We start from the raw sequence: 22,560 nt of genomic DNA, 5'->3' as shown, positions 1-22,560 counted from the left end.
CGTCGACCACTTGCAAATTTCGAGATGCATTGACTTAGCAAAGTAATTTGGTTGCAGCAATCCCAAGGGATTCGTGATGACGGATTAGATGCCACGGGATTAGTACGGGACAACACCATCGGTGCCTTGCTCTCGCGGAGGACCAGCTCTCTGGAATATTGCCTGGGGGGGCACAGTGTCCGTCAAAGACCGGGGTGCCATGCCCTAGCGAGATCTGTCTTGGCTTAATTTCTCAGTATTCACAGTGGAGCCGGTGTTTTGTGCAGGTTGGAATCAAGTTCGCTAGTTTTACCCGATAGTAATCAAAACGATATGTGATGAGGTCCACCGAGGCATGTCAGGCGAGTGCCGACACGATTATATATCTGGTTGTCGCGTTTATTCTAGACCACAGTTTCATGTTATCTAGTTCTGTCCTAGGTGATTGTTAGCGGATGCCCCCGCACTGAATTGTTTGACAGTTTTTGGATAGGGTTGTACTTTGAATTGTTCTATAGTTTCCCTGAGTTATGCCAGAACGCGGAGTGCGCATCCGTCTCTTCTCTTTGTTTGATTGTAGGTATTTCGATCCGGAGTGTCATCCGGCGAGATAATTAGTGCATACTCCCGTAGATGTGCTGGTAGCTTCTAGACGGCGAGTAACAGTATCGCAAGCGCTAACTATTATATTTGTACTGGCGCTAACCGTCTGATAAATACCGGTCGCTCTTACTTACCTGTTGTCAGTATTTGTCTGTGACCCAGATTCACTGTCTGCTGAAGTCGATGTACGATATGCGTGAAGGTCGTGCACGGCGTCGACAGCCTCGCCACTGCCCTCCATATTTGATAGAATATACACACGACTTCAGTATACCTGTGAATCCCGCTAGTCACGCCGCTCTTTCCTAGATCGGTCTTCGCCAATCAACAAAACGTCGAGGCCGACATGCAGACAAGGATATAAGGTCCTCGAGTTTACTAGCATAAGAACCGGTACATTGCTACCTCAACTGCCTTACGGCTATTTCTGCCAAGCAAGCAACATGATTTTTATCTGATAGTGGACTTCGTTTTCGCGCCGGAATATGTCCGGCACGTGAGTCTTGGGTCTATCACACTAGCAACATGTTTTTACCGTGCACGTATACGTTGTAGTAGTGAGTCAAAGGCAATGGTATTTGGAAGCTGGTCGCGAAATGTATTATGCTTTATCATCTGGTTATATGTCTACTACTCTAGATACATGCTCGGTTCCTGGAGGCAAAAGAGGAAATGACCTCGGCTTCGTACTGCGTCCTCGACGGCTTGCTCTTCGACCTCTTGTCGTCATCGCACTATGGACGACTGGCAGAACTTTACCTGTACTATCCAGATCGCAGCTGGCGATCTGAACCTTTTCCTCTCGTACTCGCTAATATAATATTAACACCTTAACGAGGTTTGCTTTCATTACTGAAATACTCGACAGGCAGACAGGCGTTACCTGCTCCCACTCTGCGAACGGGGCGCACGCTGCAAAACCTCCACATTCAGCAAAAGGTATACACTATCAAGGGCGACGCGCACGATCGAATAAGGCGGTTAAAATTTCGTCTCCATACATGGCCTCTGGCGGTAAGAAGGCAATGAGTATGTAAAGACAAACACACCGGGGATCCGTTTCGAGTCGATAATGTACGCGCCGAAACGCCGATAGAATATTCGCCAGAATGACGTTGAAGTTGTGTTTCTCTGCGGGATGTTGAAGGAGCTGATTTCATGTGGATTACGATTACACATGGATGTGATCCCTGAGAACGAAGTTTCAAATACGGAATTTACTGACTCTGACTATGCAAACGACCAGGACATTCCAAGTTTGTCGCTGTGTACGTCACATTCCTCAACGGTAACATGATATCCCCGGCTCACGCAAGCAGGACATCGACGTGCAATCCAGCACCGATGTAGAGTATATCGCTGTTAATGCATAGAAAAATAATATTATCTGGATCGTTGGAGTTTTCGAAGATTTGTGTTAGCCAGTAACTACACCACATATGTGAGATGACAACCAAGTAGCTCTGTACTAGGTCTAGAATTCGGACAAACACTCAAATAAAAACACATCAACTGCGATTACCACTTGGTGCGTCATATCGCGGAAGATTATGTTGCCCACGTTACGCATATCGACGAACGGCAATACGGTCGACATCCTGAGTAAGCCGCTTGCAAGAGACAAATTAATACGGTCTACTTCGGCTGCACGTCAAGGTGTTACCAATTGAAGAGCTATTGTAGCGCGGTGACACACAACCCAGCCCGAGCAAACAAAGTACGGTTGCTTAACGAAGTACGGTTTCAGCAACTATGAACGCTACGTTCCCAACACACGTGGGGTGGTTTCGCAACAAAGAAGCAAGGTGTTGTCTCGCCGTATTTCGTGTGTGTAAAGTACTGCTGTATGAGTGGAGGAAGCATCCAAGATATCAGTTTGAAACCTGAGTCGCTGATGCGAACTCCGTTCCGCGTTGCCGCTCTTCTCGGGGACTTCCAGCACCAACACCCGCGGCAGCAACACGCCTATTGCCGCATATCCTGTTGAACCGCGGGTGGTCGTGTAATGGACGCTACCGTTGCCGAGATGTGGAGGACGCGGCTCTCACCGTCGAACTTCGCGCTTCGTGCGCGTGTGAGAATACATAAGAAACCAATATGAGCTAATACATTGAATGGGTTACGACAATAGGCAGCGTGCATTGCGAACAGCGACTACTACTTCAATTCAACTTACCTTGATCCCGCACCCCCCCCCCCCCCCCCCTCCTCTCACCCCCACCCAGGCTTTGTCAGGCTTCGCCTTGCAACCACAGGTGTCACATAACCCTCGTGTCTGTCACGGCCACAACACACCCTCCTTCTGCAAGGCGTTCCAGGGTTCCTATGTACCTTGGTGGGGAGGAAGCTACTCCAACGAGTACAAAAATGAAGCTCTTCAAGGCTCGTTCTCGGGATGTCTACAATCCACTCGACAACCCAGCGGGCTGAACCGAAGGCGTCCCGGATCGGCAGGGGTGGGAACACGCCCCGGGTATGTTCAGCTGTGTACGCATTTACACGGGCTCAGGAAAATAAAACATGTTGGGGGAGAGGGTATCTGTGCTGTGCGTATACAGCATTCTGGCTTCGGAAAGTAGTTCCAACTCTACTAATGTTCAATATGACGCCCAAGTAGATGTTTGCAATTCTAACGGACCACAAACCGAATTCCACTATTTGAAATTACCGTCGTGGTTTGTCTTTACAAAACAGCATTACTGAATTGTCCCCTCGTATCTTAAAAGTTGAAAAAAAAACTTAGATTGGTCTAATTGTTCGAAATAAGAATTTCCCGTTCCCCGTATGTATTCTTTTCAAAACTTTTGATCACGCGAGGTGTGCTGTGGATAAAATGGTGAATAGAGCGACGGGATGGAAATACCTAGATCGGAGACGCCACAAACCAAGACAGGATAACTCACTGTATTCGCCTTGAAAGTTGCGTCCATATGCTACACGAATGAGTTTGACGGTCGGTCAGTGTTGCGAATCATCGTCTTGATTGACACGGCGATCACATGAGGGCCAGCAGCGGTTATATCTCCAACTATTGGTGTCCCTCGTTCTACCAAAGCGTAGCCGAACGCAAAAGTTGTGTCTTAATCTAAAACACTGTAATATCTGTGACGCCACACTAGCTGTATTATCGTCGACAAGGTCTAAATTCTTTAGTTTGGTTCTTTTGTCGTAGTAGTCGAAGTTTTGATTTTGTTGAGAGCGGGCACTGTGGAGCTGGTGAGAGAATAAGTATTGACTAACGAGTGTTGGATGTTAGTTCGTGTGTAGTTCGGATCAGTCAATGGAATGATATCTTTTTTTAGCTGAGTGGCGACAGGATGATGGAGGCTCGATCGGTACTCTCCATCGGTGTAGAATACGCGGACTCCTGTCTGTTCGCAACCTAGCGCCTTCTGCCAGTATGTACACGCTGGCGAGTCTCCGATGTTGCATGCTGTAGGCGATCACTGGTACACACTGTAGCACATTTTGTGTTCGTCGATATTGATCATATAGACGCTGCAAGGCAACAGCAAAGATTCTATAAGTTCGCCAAGTACATGCAGGGTTCGTAGGTTAGCCGAGTGCATCCTTATATATTCGACGGTTTGCTTATCAATGCATAATTCACTTCCTTTTTAACCCACCAAAGACCAAGGTTGTATAAAACAGCATGAATTGATGTTGTACGTACAACATGTTTTAATTGGGATTGGCTCGAAAAACAGCCAAAATATAGTGAAATCAAGATACGCACACTCCTCATAAAAAGTTCGATGCACAGGGTTAAGGTTCAATTTGATCAAAAAAGGTAACTTGTTAAAAAAAAAAACAGGTTGCGGGAAATCATCAAACCAGGTCCCGTCTGTGTGTGCAAATTGTGTGATGGGCAGACAAACTCAGCCTCAGTTGAAAATCTGTGCCCTCGGAAGAAGCCGCCGGAGTAAATGCCAGTCAGACGCGAAACTCGCTCGGAAGCGTAAGCTTTTATCGAGCGCTTGGGGGATGTTCACAGCGCTTATCGTGCTCGCCTCGTCAGAGAGCACCGCGAATACATGAATAGGGACAGGCTTACGGATGTCGACTTCGCGTCTGCCCGACCACGAGTGAAGCCCGTCCAAGCCCATCGGCCTCGTCCATTTTGTCGGCACAGCGTCTACTCGTCTCAACAAACCACAACTGCGGTGCATCGTCGAGTCTCCACTACTACTACCTATCACTCGCAGCGTTCGTTCATCACTTTCGAGCTGGAAAGTACTTCGTCACTACCAGGCGCAGCTTTTACTCTCCATTTGAATGTGTAGCGTGTGCTCCGCTTGCACATCTTTGCACCCAACTTTTATGGCGTGCTCGACTTCTATAAATTTGCACTGAATGTTGCGTGTTAGTTTCTCTTGAGAACAGTGCACAGCGAAGTTATACACGCGTACTGAAGTTGTCACGACTGAATTTTGTATTACTATATATGCATTGGTGTTTATGACAGCAGTATGAAAACCTGTATAGCGTACGGTTATGCACTCGCACAACTTTATGTACCAAGTAGATACGTACATAACATGTGCATCAAGTTTCACCTCGTAAGACCCAAAGGAAATTAATCCGAAGGAAACCCATCGAGGATGACGGACTAACACAACTAACGTCGGTGAGCAAAATCGGTAGGTGCAACTATCTAAAGTACTCCGGGCCTCAGATGCGCGTCCACGCTGCTGTGTGGGAGTACGCAAACCCCACGGGTCGTTCTACATCAGGACATACGCTCTCAACGCTCCAAGTTAAGTGAGGACTATCAATTAAAGCCAGGTGCGATGCGAAGCAGGTCCCAGAATTAAGACTACCATCAGTGGCTAATCTGGAGAAATGTTATCGTGAAAAGGAGCTCCAACAAAGTCTTCGCGAACTGAACAAGGCCCATACAAGGTTCTTCAGCGTGTACACAAAATAACCACTTGTTGCATCTACGAACCGCGTACGACCGTTGCAGTGTCTCTGGAGCCATCGATGCGGCGTCCAAGACTGTGGGAAATGCTATGCCACAATTCCGATCGAGTTTTCGCCGAGGTTAAACCGCTGACGAAGCGTATATAGCTATCGCTGCAAGGGTGCCTGACGTACTGGACGCAATACAACGAATAGCTGCGTTCCCGCCTGAGTACGTGGATCCCTGCGAAGATCCTTCTCCTGCGTTCTCAGCAAGCCTCATCAAGCGAGAACATACCGGCTATTGCGATGCTACGAAAAAGGCGTACAGACAACGACGGATAAATCTGGACTCACTGAATGACATCCTCCATACTATAGGGCAATCTCCGCTCCCGACACAAAAATCCGGGGAGTAAAAATTCTGCGATTGGATTGGTTGATAAACTAAACTATGGTACAGAAAACGAAGTTGAAACCGTATGGAAAAGCAAAAAAAATCCGTCTTTTTAGACAGTTACCTTAGGGTGCCTAGGAATTGTTTTTTTGATGCTGCGAATTATTGCCTTTGTCGGTATGGCGTTCCACACAGCAATAGTGGCATGAATAGCACGAAGGCGTTTTTCTTTTGCCGTGCCTCCAGTAGCTTTAGCACTATTTCTTAGCTTCGGTTTTTAGTGGCCCCATGACACCAGCACTAAGCGGTTGGCACAATGGTGAGCTGTTCGGTGGCAACCTCACACCCGGATATGCGTCATGCTGACCTCCCAACCTCCCACACCTCGGCGCTGCTCGCTCCCCCCCCCGCATGCTACAGATGCCCACCACGTCCCCAAGACGGAGGCGCTTCAGCTGATCCGTGCTCTAGTCCTACACGGGAACTGGGTGGCTCATGAGCATGGCCTTCCTGGACCTGGGGAACCTCGAGGCGGACCTGCAGAGCGGCGCCTACACGCGCTACTAGCTGCTCTACTTGGTTCTAGTCAGCACGTCCTTGGGAGGGCGCCTGGAGGCCACCACCGGCCGCCACTTGGCCCAGTTGTGCCGCTCCGTACCCTGTAGCCGTCACGTGCTCGACGCGCTTCGTTGCGCAACTGACCTCAAATTACTGTGTCGGCAAAGGAGTTTAGCTTCACACCACTCATTATCTTTAACTTTCTGATTGGCTCTAAAATAATTCATTTAAGCATTTCATTGGATAAAAATGGCGTTAGATTTTGTATGGGGATCGAATGGGGATCTGTCTCACCCGGATTTTAGTGTCGCCCGGATTTATCCGTCGTTGTCTGTACAAGATTCATGCTGAGGCAGGTGTCTCGAAGGACCCAGATCAACCAATTCTTCCACCACCTGTCAAGTCTGTTTTTTACAAGACGCAAGGCATCCTTACGTTCCAGCATTAGGTTGCACTTGACAAGCAGATAAAAAGCATTCGATCTTGATCGAAGCAGATCCCCTTGTGGAATCGAAGCTGTTTAACCCCTCAACGACCAAAACAAAATTCGTACTTAAAAGAATTCCCATTCATGTTGTCAAATACCTCCAGTTAAAGCCGTGCAACATTTAAAATTTGTATAGTCCCGAGTAAGTACGGGTACCTTTTCTGAAAAACGCGACACGTCACTTTGACTATATCTCCAACATGCTGGAATATACAACGTCGCCGTAAGCTTAATGCAGTATCCTACAACAAGTGGGACATAAAGTGGACATCGTGTACTTTCTGCGGTTATACTTTTTATCATGAGACGCGTAGCTCGTCCATGACAACGAGTGGTAAGCAATCAAAGCCGACACTAGAAAACTCACTGATATTAGAGAACGAAATGCTTCATGTATATTGCTTTGGGTTAGCTGCGAACTCACGCATCAAGTGATTGTCTGCGCGGAGCACAACCCTCCTCACCAGTTGTTTTAACAGTTTCTCACTGGCTTCGTTCGTCCGCTCACTTTTGCTCTTCATCACTTGCGCTTTCCTGCTCGTCTTCATCGGCGCCCTCCTGACTCTCTTCGTCTACGGACTCCCGCGCTTCGGCACCACGTCTTTCTTCGCTTTCACGGCGGCGCCGCTTTCGTTTTCTAGCACCACTACCAGCTTCGCGGTTCTGGATATCGCGCCCACAGCGAGGGCGTGGTCGCTCGGTTCCGTTCTTCCTCTGGAAGTTCCATATCTGATGGCATGTGAGCGTGTTGTTCTTGTAGTGGGGCCAGACCTTGTTGCACAAATACGTTCTCCAGAGCGAATATAGTTAATCTTGGTGCAGTTTGTATCGCTGGCATGAGAAACCTTACCTTGCTTTATCTGACAGGCTGCAACCCGGACAATAGAACTTCGTTCCACGTCGCTCCCCAATGAAGCGCTTGGGGATGGAGCAAACTTTGCATTGTAGTTGCCTTCGTTTGCGCTGGCCATTGATGAGTTGGTAGTCAGAACTCTCTCGTGGAACGTGATCTGACGGCAGCGACCTTGGGACAGTGTCGGATGCATCCTCCTGCACTTGTCGCTAAGACAACATGTTGTATGTTATCACATTGTATGCATGTTGTATCTGAACATGCTGTGCACATCTTACCCTTTCGAAATCTTTTTTATCGAGTTGCAGCATCTGCGCCTGTAGCTGCATCAAAAATTCGGCATGCGTGGCTTGCTTGGCTCTTCGTTTCTCTGAGCTTCACGGTACACGATGAACGCGTTGACTAGCGCGACATCGACCAGCCCAAGGAAAACGGATTTGTAATACTTCTTGCTCTTCTTCTGCTGCTGAAGCGAGTAGCGTTGAAGTCTCAGCGGATCATGAACATCGACCCCGGTCACCCAGCGTTGATAGTCGCGCATCACGGATGGGCAGGGGATTTCGACGCGAACGCTACCGGGTGTCCATCGCACTACACATACATAACCACAGCAAGTTAGATAGAACGCTCTGTACACATAAATACACATTACTTACAGCAACTTTCGATTCTGCGACTTCCTCCTGCGCCAAGAAGTAGTACTGGTGTAACGGGGTTACACGCACAAGTGGCTACAAGCCACTTGTGATTTTAACAGATAAGATATCTGTTAAAAGTTTTAGATACTTCATCACCTTGGTTTAAGTCACACCAATGGATACATTGAAGTGGGCCACCACAATGAGTGGTCCACACCTACCCAAAGATCCTATTGGTAGAAAGCAGCATCTTTCTACCAGTTAGAGACGTGCATATTGGCGGGGCTCTGACAGCCAGCCGCTGTCAACCCCTTACATAGATGATAAACAGTTTTAGCAGTTTTAGAAGGAAGATCAATTTACAAACAATACAGTTCTCATTTTACCTTAAACTAGCTACTGGGAGTCTTGTCTAAGTTAACTTATATTTGTGTATTCAAATATAATTAACCTAAGTAATTACTAAGTACTTACGCTTCCTCATACAAGTTGCGCAACGTGTAAGCCAAAGTAGTGAGTCAAAGTAGGCCCACTACACCTGGTAGCACTTAGTAGTCCGTCCAACGACCGACTACGTGGCGTTCGTACAGGGTGTACAAACACGGGGCCGAGAACTCCATGAGCACGGAGGTGCCCATGGAGAGCTCCAATACGCCTGCAACGCATGTTGCACGCGCGGACTGCCCCCACCTGTCAGATCCAGAGTAGGAGGCCCTCCAGCGACTGTCAACAGTCATTGGGGAGGCGGCGATAGCTACAATGCTGCGTACGCTATCGCCGACGGAGCAACATGGTGTTGCTCTGGGGTTCATCATGAAGGAGCAGCGCGATGCTGTTTCGTCAGCGACGGCGTCGTCAGGGACGACACCGCGTGCTCAATCATTGAAATTGAGCGTAAGCAATTACGTGGGAAGAGAGGGCGAACCTCTCCTCCGATGGCTTGTCGAACTCGACACAGCCATTGCGGCTCGACGTATCGTCGACCCGTTGTCAAAGGTTGCGTTCGCCATGTCATGTCTTGGCGGATGAGCGAGGAGTTGGGCGTATGGACGCCGACTCTCAGATCCTACGTGCTTTAGCACGTGCGAAGTGTTGAAAGAGGAGCTCAGACAAGCGTTTGAGCCCCCGCAAAACGAGTTCCGGTCGAGGGCGGAGTTCCTCGACCTTCAGCAGGGTAAGCATGACGTTCATGCTTACGCGCAGCGTGCACGGTACTTGGTCTCGAACATCATGGCCAACCCGATTAACGAGGCGACTAAAGTCGTCACGTTCATGAAGGGACTGAGAGATGGGCCTGTGAAGACCTATCTCTTCCGAGAGTACCCGAGTACTCTCGAAGCTGCAATCACCCTTGCCATGCAAGAAGAGTTTAGCCTGCGGCAGGCTAAACTCCATGTAAATGTACCGAGGCCGCAACCGCGCCCGGTAGCGAGGACGGGAGGTCCAGAACCAATGGACCTCTCGAACGCAACAACTGCTGGTTACCAGCAGCAGGGAGGCAACGTGCGATGCTTCCGTTGCGGAAGGATCGGTCACTTTGCACGGGAGTGCACAGCTCCCATGCCCCCTGGAGGTGGCCGTCGTGGCGATGTTAGGCATCGCCGCGGACAAACAAAAAACGCGAACATCCAGTAGGCGCGGGGCGCCCTACTGGTAATGCAGTCGTGCGTGCCGACATCGGGCACGCGACACTGAGGACTGCAGCCCCCAGTGAGACCAGCTCTCACTGCAAGAAACAAGATGACAGGCCGAACCCGGTCATCTTGAAGGTTTACTCGAAGAGAGCGAGTGACTCTCTTCGAGCTTTGGTAGATTCAGGCGCGTCGAACAACTTTGTTCGACTACGAAGCCTGCCGAGACTTGACTTCGAGGAGGTAAATGTACCTCGAAGTCTTCTGGAGGTACGACTGGCAACAGGTGCCATCGTGAAGACTGAGAAGCGCGTCGTGAACGTGCGCTTCTCGTACAAACAACGAATGTTTGTCGAACACTTTATCGTCCTGGACCTGGACGATAAGTTCGACGTGGTAATGGGCATGCCGTGGCTTGCACGGCATGATCCGGTGATAGACTGGAAGAAGCGCACGCTAGTGCGCTTCGGTCGCGACTGCGGAACAGAGAGCGATGGCCCTGTTACCGCAGCGCAACGCACCAGCAGGTGCGAGCGACTCGCCAGTCGAGACAGCGCTTAAAGTCGCTGTCCCGGAGTGCCCAAGGGGTGCGCGAGGATGCGCACAAGTGGGATCCACGTCGGCGGAGCTGCCGACGTCGGAAGATGAGGATGTGTCGGTTCCGGGAACCAACACTCGCGTTCAAGTACGCATGGGACAGTCCCTGACCCGAAGAGGTCAGGTCGACGACGACGCGTCGACTCCGGGAGTCGACGCACCCTCGGTCATGAGGGACTCCGCCAATGAATGGCTTCGAGGTGACGAAGGCGTGTCAACTCCGGGAGTTGACGCTGCAAACAGTGCGGACGGTTGCAAACGTACCGCACTGATGCATTTTGCATGCTGTCGTGCAGCCGGGCTGCACGACGAAGCGCCATGCGATCAAGCCGGGCTTGATATCGCGCGCCCGCAGACAGGGTTTGCCGGCGAACAACCGTCCATGGCCGGGCCTGGACCAGAAGAACAACTGTGCGGAGCCCGGCTCCGCACAACAAGAAGACGGCGCACGCGGAGAACGCTGCGCAAGTCTCGGTCCGCGACCGAGACGCAACAAGAGCAGTCTGCCGGGCAGACTAAGGCGGTGACGCCGGACGTCGAGACGCTAAGCGTCTTGACGCGGACTCGCTAACCCTCCGACGTCGGCGTCGGAGTTGACTTCGCTTCCAGTCACGGGCTGGAAGCGCTTCACACGCGACTTGCACGATGGACGCATCGAGCAAGTCTGCGTTCTTTCGGACAGCAAAAGAACGGAAAGCGAGAGCGAAGAGCTGAGACAGCTCTTCATGGGAAGTACCACGGAGAGTGAAGACACTCTCAGTGCGAAGACGAAGCGAGAGCGCTTCGAGGAACAAGGTTGGGACTCGTTAAGGTCGAGTCCCTATTACGAATTGCCGAGGGAGTACAAAGACGTACTCCCGGAAGAGATTCCTGCGGAGCTTCCGCAGGATAAGGGCATTCAGCACGAGATTGATCTCGTGCCGGGCACGAAGTTATGTGTCACGCGGCAGTGGCCACTCCCGCGAGAACAACTAAAAGTGATCGACGACTTCTTTGAAAGTCGGCGCAAAGCAGGACAAGTGCGGGAATCAAAGCCCCCGCACAGTGCTCCGACGTTCTGTGTCAAAAAGCCACAGGGCGGATGGCGCATCGTTCATGCGTATAACAAGCTGAACGATGCGACGGTACCGGCGCAGACGCCGATACCACGAAAAGATGTTATCATCGATTCGATGGTCGGGAGCACCGTTTACAGTGCTCTCGACTTGCGAGACGGATTTTATCAAATCCTAATGCGTGAGAGCGATATCCCTCTCACGGCAGCGAGCACGCCAAGCGGCATGCTCCGGGGATGGCTGGTAATGCCGCAGGGGCTTAAGAACGCCCCTGCGACCTTCAACAGGTGCGTGACGCACTTGTTGCGCTCGGTGCGCGATTTCGCACCGAGCTACTTCGATGATGTATTCATCCATAGCCAGGCTGTGGACGGGAAGACCGACGTAGAGATGCACAGGGTGCATCTCCGGAAGCTACTTGAGCTTATGCGAAAGCATAAGCTCTACGCGAACCTGAAGAAGTGTATCTTCGGGGCGAGCGAGATACCCGTCCTCGGGTGTCTCGTAGGGAAGAATGGTGTTCGCCCTGACCCAGAAAAGGTCAGAGTGATAAATGAATGGCCAACGCCTTCAAGTGTCAAGGAACTGAGGCAGTTCCTTGGCTTGGCCACGTACTTGTGCAAGTACGTGGAGGATTATGCGGGCAAGATCCGCCCGCTGTCACAGCTTCTTAAGAAAGAAGCTGTGTGGAATTGGACACCCGATTGCCAAAAGGCATTCGATGCAGTCAAGCGGGGCTTGACTGAGGCGCCGATCTTGGCAGTGGCTGACCAAGATCGCCCATTTCACGTAGTGTGTGACGCATCCGATTTCGCGATCGGATGCGCGTTGATGCAGCACGATCACGAGGGCCGTGATCGTGTCGTCTACCAGTCGCGTCAGCTGAAAGCAGCTGAGCGCAACTATCCGGTACATGACAAGGAACTCCTTGCCATGAAATATGCACTCGCAAAGTTCCGAGTGTATCTACTTGGAAGTAGACCATTTGTGGTCTACACCGACCATGCTTCACTGCGCACCGCAGTGAAGTCGCCACACATATCACAAAGAATGGCGAGATGGCTCTCATTCTTTGCGGAGTATAACTTCCGGGTCGAATACAAACCCAGAAGATTGAATGTGGTGGCCGACGCGTTATCACGTCGGCCGGATTATGCAGAAGCAGCAGACGTCAATGCCATTGACGCCATGCGAACGAGTACACCCACATCGTCTCTGTTGGACGACGTGAAGGCCGCGTACGCGCACGACGCGGACACGAAACTCTTGCTGGCCTGGTACAGCGCCTTCTAACAAGTCCCGTCAGAAGCTGCCCAAGCACCTTCGTGCGCGTGCACACCGATATCGGGTGCACGACGGAATATTGCTTTATAATGCAGTCGACGACAACGCGGTCCGCGTTGTCGTGCCAAATGACCATGACCTGCGACTCAGGATCATGTACGAGTATCACGATGCCCCGTCTGCGGGACATCTCGGACGTGAGAAGACATACGTCCTTCTCACGCGCGACTTCTACTGGCACCACCAGTATAAGTGGGTGCGCAAGTACATCCGTGCTTGCGAGGTTTGCCAACGCGTAAAGCCTGCGCTATTCGTGCAGGCTCCATTGCAATCACTACCGACTCCGTCGGAGTGTTGGAAATCCATGTCATTGGACTTCATCTTTGGTCTTCCCCCGGACAACGGAGGGAATACCGGTGTTGTGGTCTTCGTCGACCGCTTCAGCAAGATGGTACATCTTGCTGCGGTGCCGGCAGAAGTGACTGCGAAGCAGACGGCTCGTCTGTTCGTCGACATGGTGTTCAAACACCATGGCATGCCGACCGACATCGTGTCGGACAGAGATTCGCGCTTCACAGCGCACCTGTGGCAAGAAGTGTTTACACTTCTTGGGAGACAGCTTTCAATGTCGACTGCGGATCATCCGCAGACGGACGGTCAAACCGAGCGCGTGAATCGCGTGCCCGTCGATATGTTGAAGAGCTACGCTCACTCGTTCCAATACTGGTGCGAGTGCTTATCGATGGCAGAGTTTGCCATCAATAACTCAGTGCATGTCTCGACCGGGCATACACCGTTCTACGTGAATGCCATGCGGCATCCACGTCTACCGAGTTTACTCGGAGTGATGGCTCCCACTTTAAGTGGGGGAGGATCCACGACTGCAATACAGCAGCCGCAGAAAACCGCTGACACTTGCACAGTGTCAGCTGCAACAATGGACAGACCACATGAGTCTGCGCAGGGCGCAGACTCCTCCAACAACAAGGAGAAAGACCACGGGTCTGCACAGGGCGCAGACACCGTGAAGATCCACGCAGAGGCCGGGCCTCTAGCGGAGAGAGAGCTGAATGACTTCAGCTCGGATGCAATCAATTTCATCACCAAAAGACAAGCCGTAATTCGGTTTGTCCAAGATGCAATAGCAGCTTCTGTTGATCAACAGAAGCTGAACACAGACAATGTGGGCAGAGGCAACACAAATGAATTCGAAGTTAGTTCATTGATTTTGTTAGCTACGCAAAACCTGCCTAAACATGGAGTTTCGGATTTCGGAGCAAGCAAGCTTGCTCCGCGCTTCATCGGGCCGTTCACTGTGTTGGCACGGCACGGCAACGCATACACGCTAGACATACCGTCTAGCATGCGCCTCCATCCGACATTTTACGTCGGACGGCTGAAGCCATACCTGCAGCACGAGCCACCTAGCTCGGCTGACCCGAAGCCTCGGCAGGAGCGGAGGCAGAAGCGGAAGCCTTGGCCTCGGCGACGAGCAGCCTCTCCTCCAGCGCGTCCGCGCGCTGGAGCAACCCCTTCATCTGGGTCCCCAGCTCGACCTGGATATTCGAGGCGGTCTGCGAGACCGCCGCGACTTGGGCCTTCTGGTTCGCCAGCTCCTGTTTCAGGGCGGCGAACTCAGCGCCCTGCAAACGCTCCAGGGCGATCACCCGGTCGTGGAGAGACGCATACTGATCGGCCCGGGGCTGATCATACCCGGGGCGTGTTCCCACCCCCGCCACCGCCGATCCGTGACGCCCGCGGCTCAACCCGCTGGAGTGTCGAGCGGATTGTTGACCATAGTATCCCGAAAACGAACCCTCAAGGGGCTCGTTTTCGTATTCGTTGGAGAGGATTTCCTCCCCATCAAGATACATGGGAGCCGCGGGACGTCTTGCTGGAGGACGTTCCGGAAATGGTGAGGGCGTACGAGGAACAGTACGCGCTGGTGCAGCGGAAGTAACACGAGCGCTGCGATCATCGCTTGCGCCCGAACCCTCACGTGCTAAGAATTTAGCACGGAGATCTTTGAGACTCTCGGGCACACGGAACGACGTGTATCCGTTCAGATCGCGGTCGCTCAAGCGGACCGCGCCTGGGAAGCACTTCGCGCACTGAAAGCCCTCGGGCACAGCGCACGGCACATTCGCCTCCTCCGCAGCAACGTGGAGTTGCTCCAACTTTCCACGCTTCGAGTACGTCTCGAAGCGATCACGCGCTCGCTTAATCCGATCACGGTAAGCACTCCGCTTCTTGTTGAAGTTCTCAACAAAAGCATTCCAACTTTGACAAAGTGCCTGCCACTCGGGCACTTTGCTGCGAGAAGATGTCTCCTTGCTTTGAAACCATCGGAGCTCATGAAAGAGTTCGATGTAATAATCGCGCCTTTGATGCATCAAAGTGCAGCTCGGCAGCCACAGCGTCATCTTTGATGGCGCTGCATACGTACAGCGGCACCTCATTCGGAGGTACCGAGTTCCCATACCGGTCCGAGATCTCGGACGCGGACAGCATCCACGGATCGTGCGCTGCGCCTGCAGCGCGCGGAGAACTGAGAGCCCCAGCAAAAGCGAGTGGGGTATCACTCTCAGTCCGCGAACGCTTCGAACTCGAAGCGTCCGATTCGTCCCCTTCACGCGGGCGAATGTTCTTAGCGTGGGGGTCGAGCGGTTCGCTCGACACTGAGTCTTTGCGCTTTGAGGGCGAGTCTTCCTCGCCCTCCATATCTTCATCGTCGTCGTCGAAGTCGACGACGTCGCCGTACTTCGCCTTCTGGCGTTCGAAGTAGTCGTCGATGGAGAGATGACTCCCCACCGACTTTGCGGACTTCTTCTGAGGCGCGCTCATCGTTGAATGAGCGCGGATTTCTTCTCCAAACGCGGAGAATTGACGAATGGTCAATTCCGAAGATTGACGTGCGGAGACCCCGCGCGTCTAACCTTAAGGGGGGGGATGGTGTAACGGGGTTACACGCACAAGTGGCTACAAGCCACTTGTGATTTTAACAGATAAGATATCTGTTAAAAGTTTTAGATACTTCCTCACCTTGGTTTAAGTCACACCAATGGATACATTGAAGTGGGCCACCACAATGAGTGGTCCACACCTACCCAAAGATCCTATTGGTAGAAAGCAGCATCTTTCTACCAGTTAGAGACGTGCATATTGGCGGGGCTCTGACAGCCAGCCGCTGTCAACCCCTTACATAGATGATAAACAGTTTTAGCAGTTTTAGAAGGAAGATCAATTTACAAACAATACAGTTCTCATTTTTACCTTAAACTAGCTACTTGGTGTTTTATTTGATTTATATTCTACTTGTGGACTCAAATATAATTAATTCAAATTATTAATAAACTCCTACGCTTTCTCATACACGTGGCGCACGTGTAAGCCAAAGTAGTGAGCCAAAGTAGGCCCACTACAACTGGCCGTCTATCCCACCAAACCAAATTCGTCATGAGGGGGCAGTTCTTGGCATCAGCCTTTCCACACTAATTGGGGTCAACGACTCTTCATTAGAATTAGTACATCAGAACTGCCGTAAACTCAAACCGATATAGGGATGAGAGACCCATGACGGCAGCACTGATGCACTCCTAATGCAGAGTCGGGGTCTCTTTCGCGCCGGCCACTAGCTTTTCCGATATGCTCGCCACAGACCCGTTTCACAGGCTCGTGTATAACTTGAACGCCTCCGAAACCCACCGTCCATGGAACTGGATCGTAAGGGTGGCGATTCCAGCCCTGCACATGTGCGTAGCACCTCCAGCTCGCAGCGAGTGAGAGCTAAACCTCGCCGGATCTTCGCCCGTAGCGCTCGCCCCACTCTTGATGGCCGTGGAAACGTGAGCCGTCGAAATGCAAGCTGGCCGCCCCGACAGTTGGTTGAACACTGCTGCTGGAATGGATGCTGGAAGATTTCCTTGTGCCTTCAGTAACAGAATCGCGCCGGTTACTGGGCACAGGAAACGATGACCAGATCGCTTCAACATTCGGATCGTTGGTGGCCCGCTCTGGTTGGTCTTCGAGCCACTGAGCCGGATGTACACGGCATCAGCGTAGTCCGCATCTAACGTCGGGACCCCTTGTGTGTCGACCACCACTAGGTCGCTGGTCTTAAGAGCAAACCACTTAAATCTTGTGCTCGTGATTGAGACGATTTCCGAACGCCGCAGTAAAAAGAAGAACGCGAGACACATCACCCCCCAGAGTGTCTGATCACGAGGGTCGAAGAGGCAGAGGCGACGAAAGCACGTTTCCAAAATGCCAATTGAGATCGGGGCTTTATGACGCGGAGGAGCATCAAGACGGCCGATCCCTTTGAGCAGCATAGAGATGTAGGGATGCGAGACCGGAAAGTCGGCACCAACGGCGGCGAAAAAATGGCGCACCCCGTGTAGCGTGGCCGCGAGCGTAGAACTCCGAATCGGGCCACCCGAACCAAAACCGAATTGAGAACCATGGAGGATGAAGGCCGAGAGGGCGTGGACGCGACCGGTGAGCGGGAACTGGGACAACCACGGATCAGTGCCGCGCAGCGAAGTCCACATTACCCACTTGCGGGAGGCGGATGAATATTTGTCGAAGGTGGAGTCGGCAACGGAGTGCAGCCGGAAATGGAACGCCAGATCATCGAAAGTCCGTGGGCAGTGAGATCGGTTGAGACCTGGGACCAGCCACGAGTTAGAGAATGAAACGTCGATGCATAAGAGGCATTGGCAGAGAGGAGAGAGCCAGCGTCAGCTCTTGTATTGTCGACTCCGGCAATATGGCGTGCCGAGAACCGGAGACCGAGGGCCGATTCGTAGTGACCCAGAAGGTGAATAATGTCCTGGGAACGTGGATTACCGGACGCCAGGCGATTCTGCCACGCGACCGCCGAGGTGTTGTCTATGCGGAAGCAGACGTGAACGATATGTTCGGCCGATTGACGAAGTATAGACCAGCCGTAGCCCCACACATGGGCGGCGAACGCACACGACAGGAGTTCGCGGAAATTAATTTCGAAACCATTCTTGACCCCTGCCTTGAAGGCGCGAATTAGCGCGCGTTCCTCGGTAGAGAATGTATAGGTCAAAGCAGCAGACGCACGGGTATCTAAGGCACACAGGCCGAAATCACTGGCATCCGTCTCGACGTAGACGTCCGGAGGGGGAAGACCGTTAAAGTAGTGAAGAGGAACCCCATTAAGATCAGGCAGCTGCAGAATATGCCACCACCACAATAGGTCCTGTTGCATGGATTCGGACACCGTGACCTGCTGAAATCGGTTGAGCCGGGATGCTTGCCGGTGCAGACGCTGGAGAAAGGGGCGGGCGGAGCGGATACATGTGGCCACATGCCGCAGGCTATCCATTAAAGAACGGTACGCCTTGCGAGAAAGCTCACGAGAATGGAAGGCCGAAGCAACCAGCCTGCGCGCTTTGGTGATCTTGGAAGGGGGCATCGCGACAAGACCTCGGGCCGTGTCAAACTGGAGACCCAGGACGGTGGCCGAGGTGGACCACTCTGTAAACTTGTCTTCGTTGACCGAATCGCTGCCGAGAATGGCCGTCATCACGAACCGCAGCGAGCGCGCCGCGTCGGCACAATTTGAACTGATGTCTTGGGCCACGTTAACGTGATCGTCGACCCAGTGGTAATTGAAAAATCCCGCGGGGGTCACGGAGTTCGAATGACTACCATGAGCGTGAGCGATGGCACCGCCAAAAATTTCGTAAACACCGGGGGAGCCCGTCCAGCCAAATGGTGCGGATAGCTCGATAACGAGGGCGTTGTCCTCCGGGATGTGGCCAGCGAACATGTACACACTGTCGGAATGGATGCTAACATTGCGAAACGCACACGCGACATCACCTGCCATGACCTTGACGGGCACTGTCGGTTCCATCTCTTTCAGTCGGTGTATTTCCGCTGCCACGGCGTCACAATGCTGGTACGCCGGATTTGGGGTAGACGCTTGGTGCGTAAAATCGTTGACCGAACTTCCGTCGGGGAAGGACAAATCGTGAATCACCCGGCCGGTAGACTGACGATCTCCATGGCCTTTGTCGACAACACCAAAGGGACTAACAAATACCTCCGGCCAGATGTCGAGGATGTCCAAATCGAGCACGAGACAACGCCCGGAGTCTTGTTCCTTCCGGATATTTTTGCGTAAAATATTAACTCATTCCGCGGCGGAGCCGTGATTCCGCGGGGGCAATGCTTGTGTCGGTAGCGGTCGGTTGAGCTTTACCCGAACACCCTCCGATGCGAATTGCTGTAAACGGTCGAGATGCGGGTAGTCGGCGCATAAAGACTCCACCACACGGGGCACAATATTCTTGTTCGGTCTGTAGTCATCGGCACATTGGCCTCGAACCAGCTCCACGAAACGTGGTAAAGGCATCCTGGATCGGCGGACAAACTCTGAAAGCACCCTCTTCATCGGTAAATTAAGCACAAACTTCTCGTCGGTGTCAGAGCCTGATGAGACCGGAAAACCCGGAGGTAGTAGCGTTAGCCCAAAACGTGCGAGTGCTTTACCGAGCGAGCGCTGCTGGAGCCTGGTGTAGCAGCAGGAGCGCGCAGCCGCGTTCTGTGCCATCAAGCTGGCGATTGATGAGCGAACGACACCGCGCGTCTTAGACGAGTACGGTGCGGACGCGGCCGTGGCCGCATCGCCCGTCCGTTCGGCCTGTGAGGACACGGCGGTGGCGCGCCCTGCTGTTGGCACCCCGATGATCTTCGGGTTCGGTTGCACAGATGTTTCCCGGAAAGTCGGTGCTGATGAGCGTGGTTCTATGGTCGGTGGCCGAGGGGCCGAGTCCTCTACGCGTGGCTGTATGGCCGGTGGCTGAAGAGCCGAATCCTCTGTGCGTGGCTGTATGGCCGGTGGCTGAAGAGCCGAATCTCCGTGCCGAAGTAGTTTCGTAGGTGACATCGCCTGGACGTCCGCTGTGTGCACGTCATGGATGTCCGACTCATTTCTGCGGGATAAAAGGGGTCATATATTAGAGGAGTTATCCCGCGTGTGGGACCGAAGTGACGATGAGTCAACATCACCTCGGCCACCTCACGTCCTGTCTCCGTGGTAACGGCGCTGCTCATCCCTTCCCATGTCGCGGCGATCCCGGTTGTCGCCTCTGTCACCTGCGCGGCGACGACGATACTCATCTCGATCGAACTGATGTAAGTCTTGTCCGTGGCGACCGGAGTAGCGACGATCACGCTCCTTGCGTTCGCGCTCTAGCCGTTCGTGTCTGTACACGTGCTCCACCCACTCCCGCAGGCCTCGCGGAACATGCTCCCGCCATTTGTGCACTCGGTCAGGGTGGCCACATCGCTCGCGCGAGCCGCCTGAACATTCTACGCCGCCAAGATTCCGCTAGCAAGGCTGTTGCCCGTACCGATTGGTTGGGATCAGGGCTCTGATTTCTTCCGGAATACCTCGAGGGTGGCCAATTTGATGGTCACGTGTCAAGCTAGGTGCCGAGCGCGAATTCACCACCGACTGTGGCTCGTAGTGCAGCGCATTCACGAGTGCAATTGACCACTCACGCGCGCAATAATCAATTCCGTCAATCACCTCGCAGAAACGGTACCACCAGCTTGAATCGTCTAGCTGCAGATAGCCCAGAGCTGCACCAAGCCACTTGTTCGTGTACAAGAGAGTCAGATGCACGCGAACGGGCGTCTGCCTCGGGTCCGCCTATTTGTTCTGGCTCACAAATGACTGAAGCTGTTCAACCAATGGTAGTATGTGTGGATACCAGAGTTGCTGGCCCATCACCGCCAGGCCGTGGAGACCATCTGAGATCTCGTTGTAGGACCTCGTGTCGGCCCGTGGCAGCGACGCTGCTGGGGAAAAGTCGCTCGAGAAGTTGCTGTTGGATGAACCAGCCTCGAGGAGGTCAGCTTCACTCTCGGCGCGAAAGTGAAGGACGGTGAGCCCCCGCGCTCCCAGTCGGCCACTAAACACGGCCATTAACACCGCGGGCGGTGCTCTTAAACTCACGCATTGTGCCTCTCGAAGCCTCAAAACAAAGGACATTGGTGAAACAGACTTACCGTCAGAGAATTCTTTAAACATCCGCCCGGCCGCCAGAAGGTGAGCTTGGGGTGGTTGGTAGTCGCCTTTCGCGCGCTTGGCCTCCATGGGGAAGCTTCCACTGGATAGGTGGCACACACTATTGGCTGGCATCTCTCTTCGTGCATTTGGGGCCGTAGTGGCGGCGCACTGGGATGAAGGAGAATCGGCCACCTGTTGGCGAAGCCGGCGCACCTCATCCTTTAGCGCATTCAGTTCATCCAGTATGGCTGTGGGGGCACGGTCAGCCACTGTAGTTGCCGGTGCTGCCGCGTGTGCAAGCATCGGAGTCGGGTCGAGAGCCGTCGTGGGTACGTCAGACGCTGCGGTAGCGGAGCTTATCGGCTGGTAGGATGCCATAAACTCACTCAGGTTGAAGGGCTCCCGGTGCACGGGACGTGGCTCCGGTCCGTTTCCCGTGAGCAGCATGCTGGATGGCACAGGTAACTGCGCCGCCGCGGACGTGGCCGCCTTGCTGGTCCCGGTGTTCGACATCCATGAGGCGGGGTCAGACAGGACTTCTCCGGGCGGTGAGTTGGTCAGTCGGGCAGGTGCACATGACGATGCACCGTTCCCAGCTACGCCGCTGTTGGCTGCCGCCGCCGCCGGGCTACCGGCAGCTGGACCGCTTGGTGCAGGGGTGCTCAGTTCCGAGCTTGTCTTGGCGGCTGACGCACGGGTCAAGCGCTTCTTGCCTTTGGACGTGCTGGCGGGCGCCGGTTTGCGTTTCGGGGCACGACGTGCCTGGCCGCCCAGGGGCACAGCCGCCGATCTTGGAGACGAGGCGTCCTGGATCGCCCTTGAACTTGGAGACGAGGCGCCTTGGGCCGCCGCGTCTATCGTCATGTCGACGATGCGTGGTTCGGCCGGTGTGCAGGTCGGGCTGGGAGATGAAGGTATCGCTTGGTGCTGCTCATGATGGAGTGAAAGCCCCCTAAAAGACTCTAGCTAATCGCTTCGAAAAGGAAAGTGGTGGCAGCAGTAGCGATTGCTGGCTGGCTGACAGCCACCGCTTTGAACTGGTGTGGAAAACACCATTTCCGGCGTTCCGCCATAAATGCACCATTCGGGTCGTTCCATGAGCGATACTTTTCGGGCGATTCCTGTTTGTCTCCACAATGGCGTCGCAAAATCCCTTCCGATCGTCTTGAATAGTCCCCACACAGTACACTTGGCGCTGCAAAATCTGGTAAGCCAACTATACCGACGTATAAAATCGATCCGTTACAATTAGATGGAAGACACCATCAGTGGGGGGCGGTGGCACGGCTTCAAGACTTCTCATCACGGCTGCCGGACCAGTATTGTGATCAACCGACTGTAAAGTCTGGGGGACGCTTCCTAATTCCTGAGCATGCTGCGCTCTTCCGCAGTGCAGCTCTAATCTGTTCACATGCAACATCAACACAAGTTGTCACAGTCAACTTGTTAGTATACAACATGTTGTCTTTGGCGAAAAACAAAAAATGTTGTGGGCTCTGTGAGCCCACAGAATTTCTTGCACT

At 53.0% G+C, this 22,560-nt stretch overlaps 1 protein-coding gene across 1 annotated transcript; it reads right to left on the bottom strand.

Annotated features, from left to right (window-relative positions):
- Nucleotides 1–20,677: 20,677 nt before the first annotated feature.
- On the bottom strand, nt 20,678–21,901 carry IUM83_07186 (Serine/threonine-protein kinase Nek2; the record flags this gene model as incomplete). The annotated part of the gene is made up of 1 exon (XM_067931455.1): nt 20,678–21,901. The coding sequence occupies one exon, from the start codon at nt 21,899–21,901 to the stop codon at nt 20,678–20,680; it is 1,224 nt and encodes a 407-aa protein (XP_067780245.1).
- Nucleotides 21,902–22,560: the final 659 nt, after the last annotated feature.

The sequence above is a fragment of the Phytophthora cinnamomi genome (assembly GCF_018691715.1).
Source record: "Phytophthora cinnamomi strain GKB4 chromosome Unknown Contig127, whole genome shotgun sequence".
In the NCBI taxonomy this organism is placed as follows: Eukaryota; Oomycota; class Peronosporomycetes; order Peronosporales; family Peronosporaceae; genus Phytophthora; species Phytophthora cinnamomi.
The sequence above is the reverse complement of the archived record's forward strand: the minus strand, read 5'-3'. Positions and strand labels throughout refer to the sequence as shown.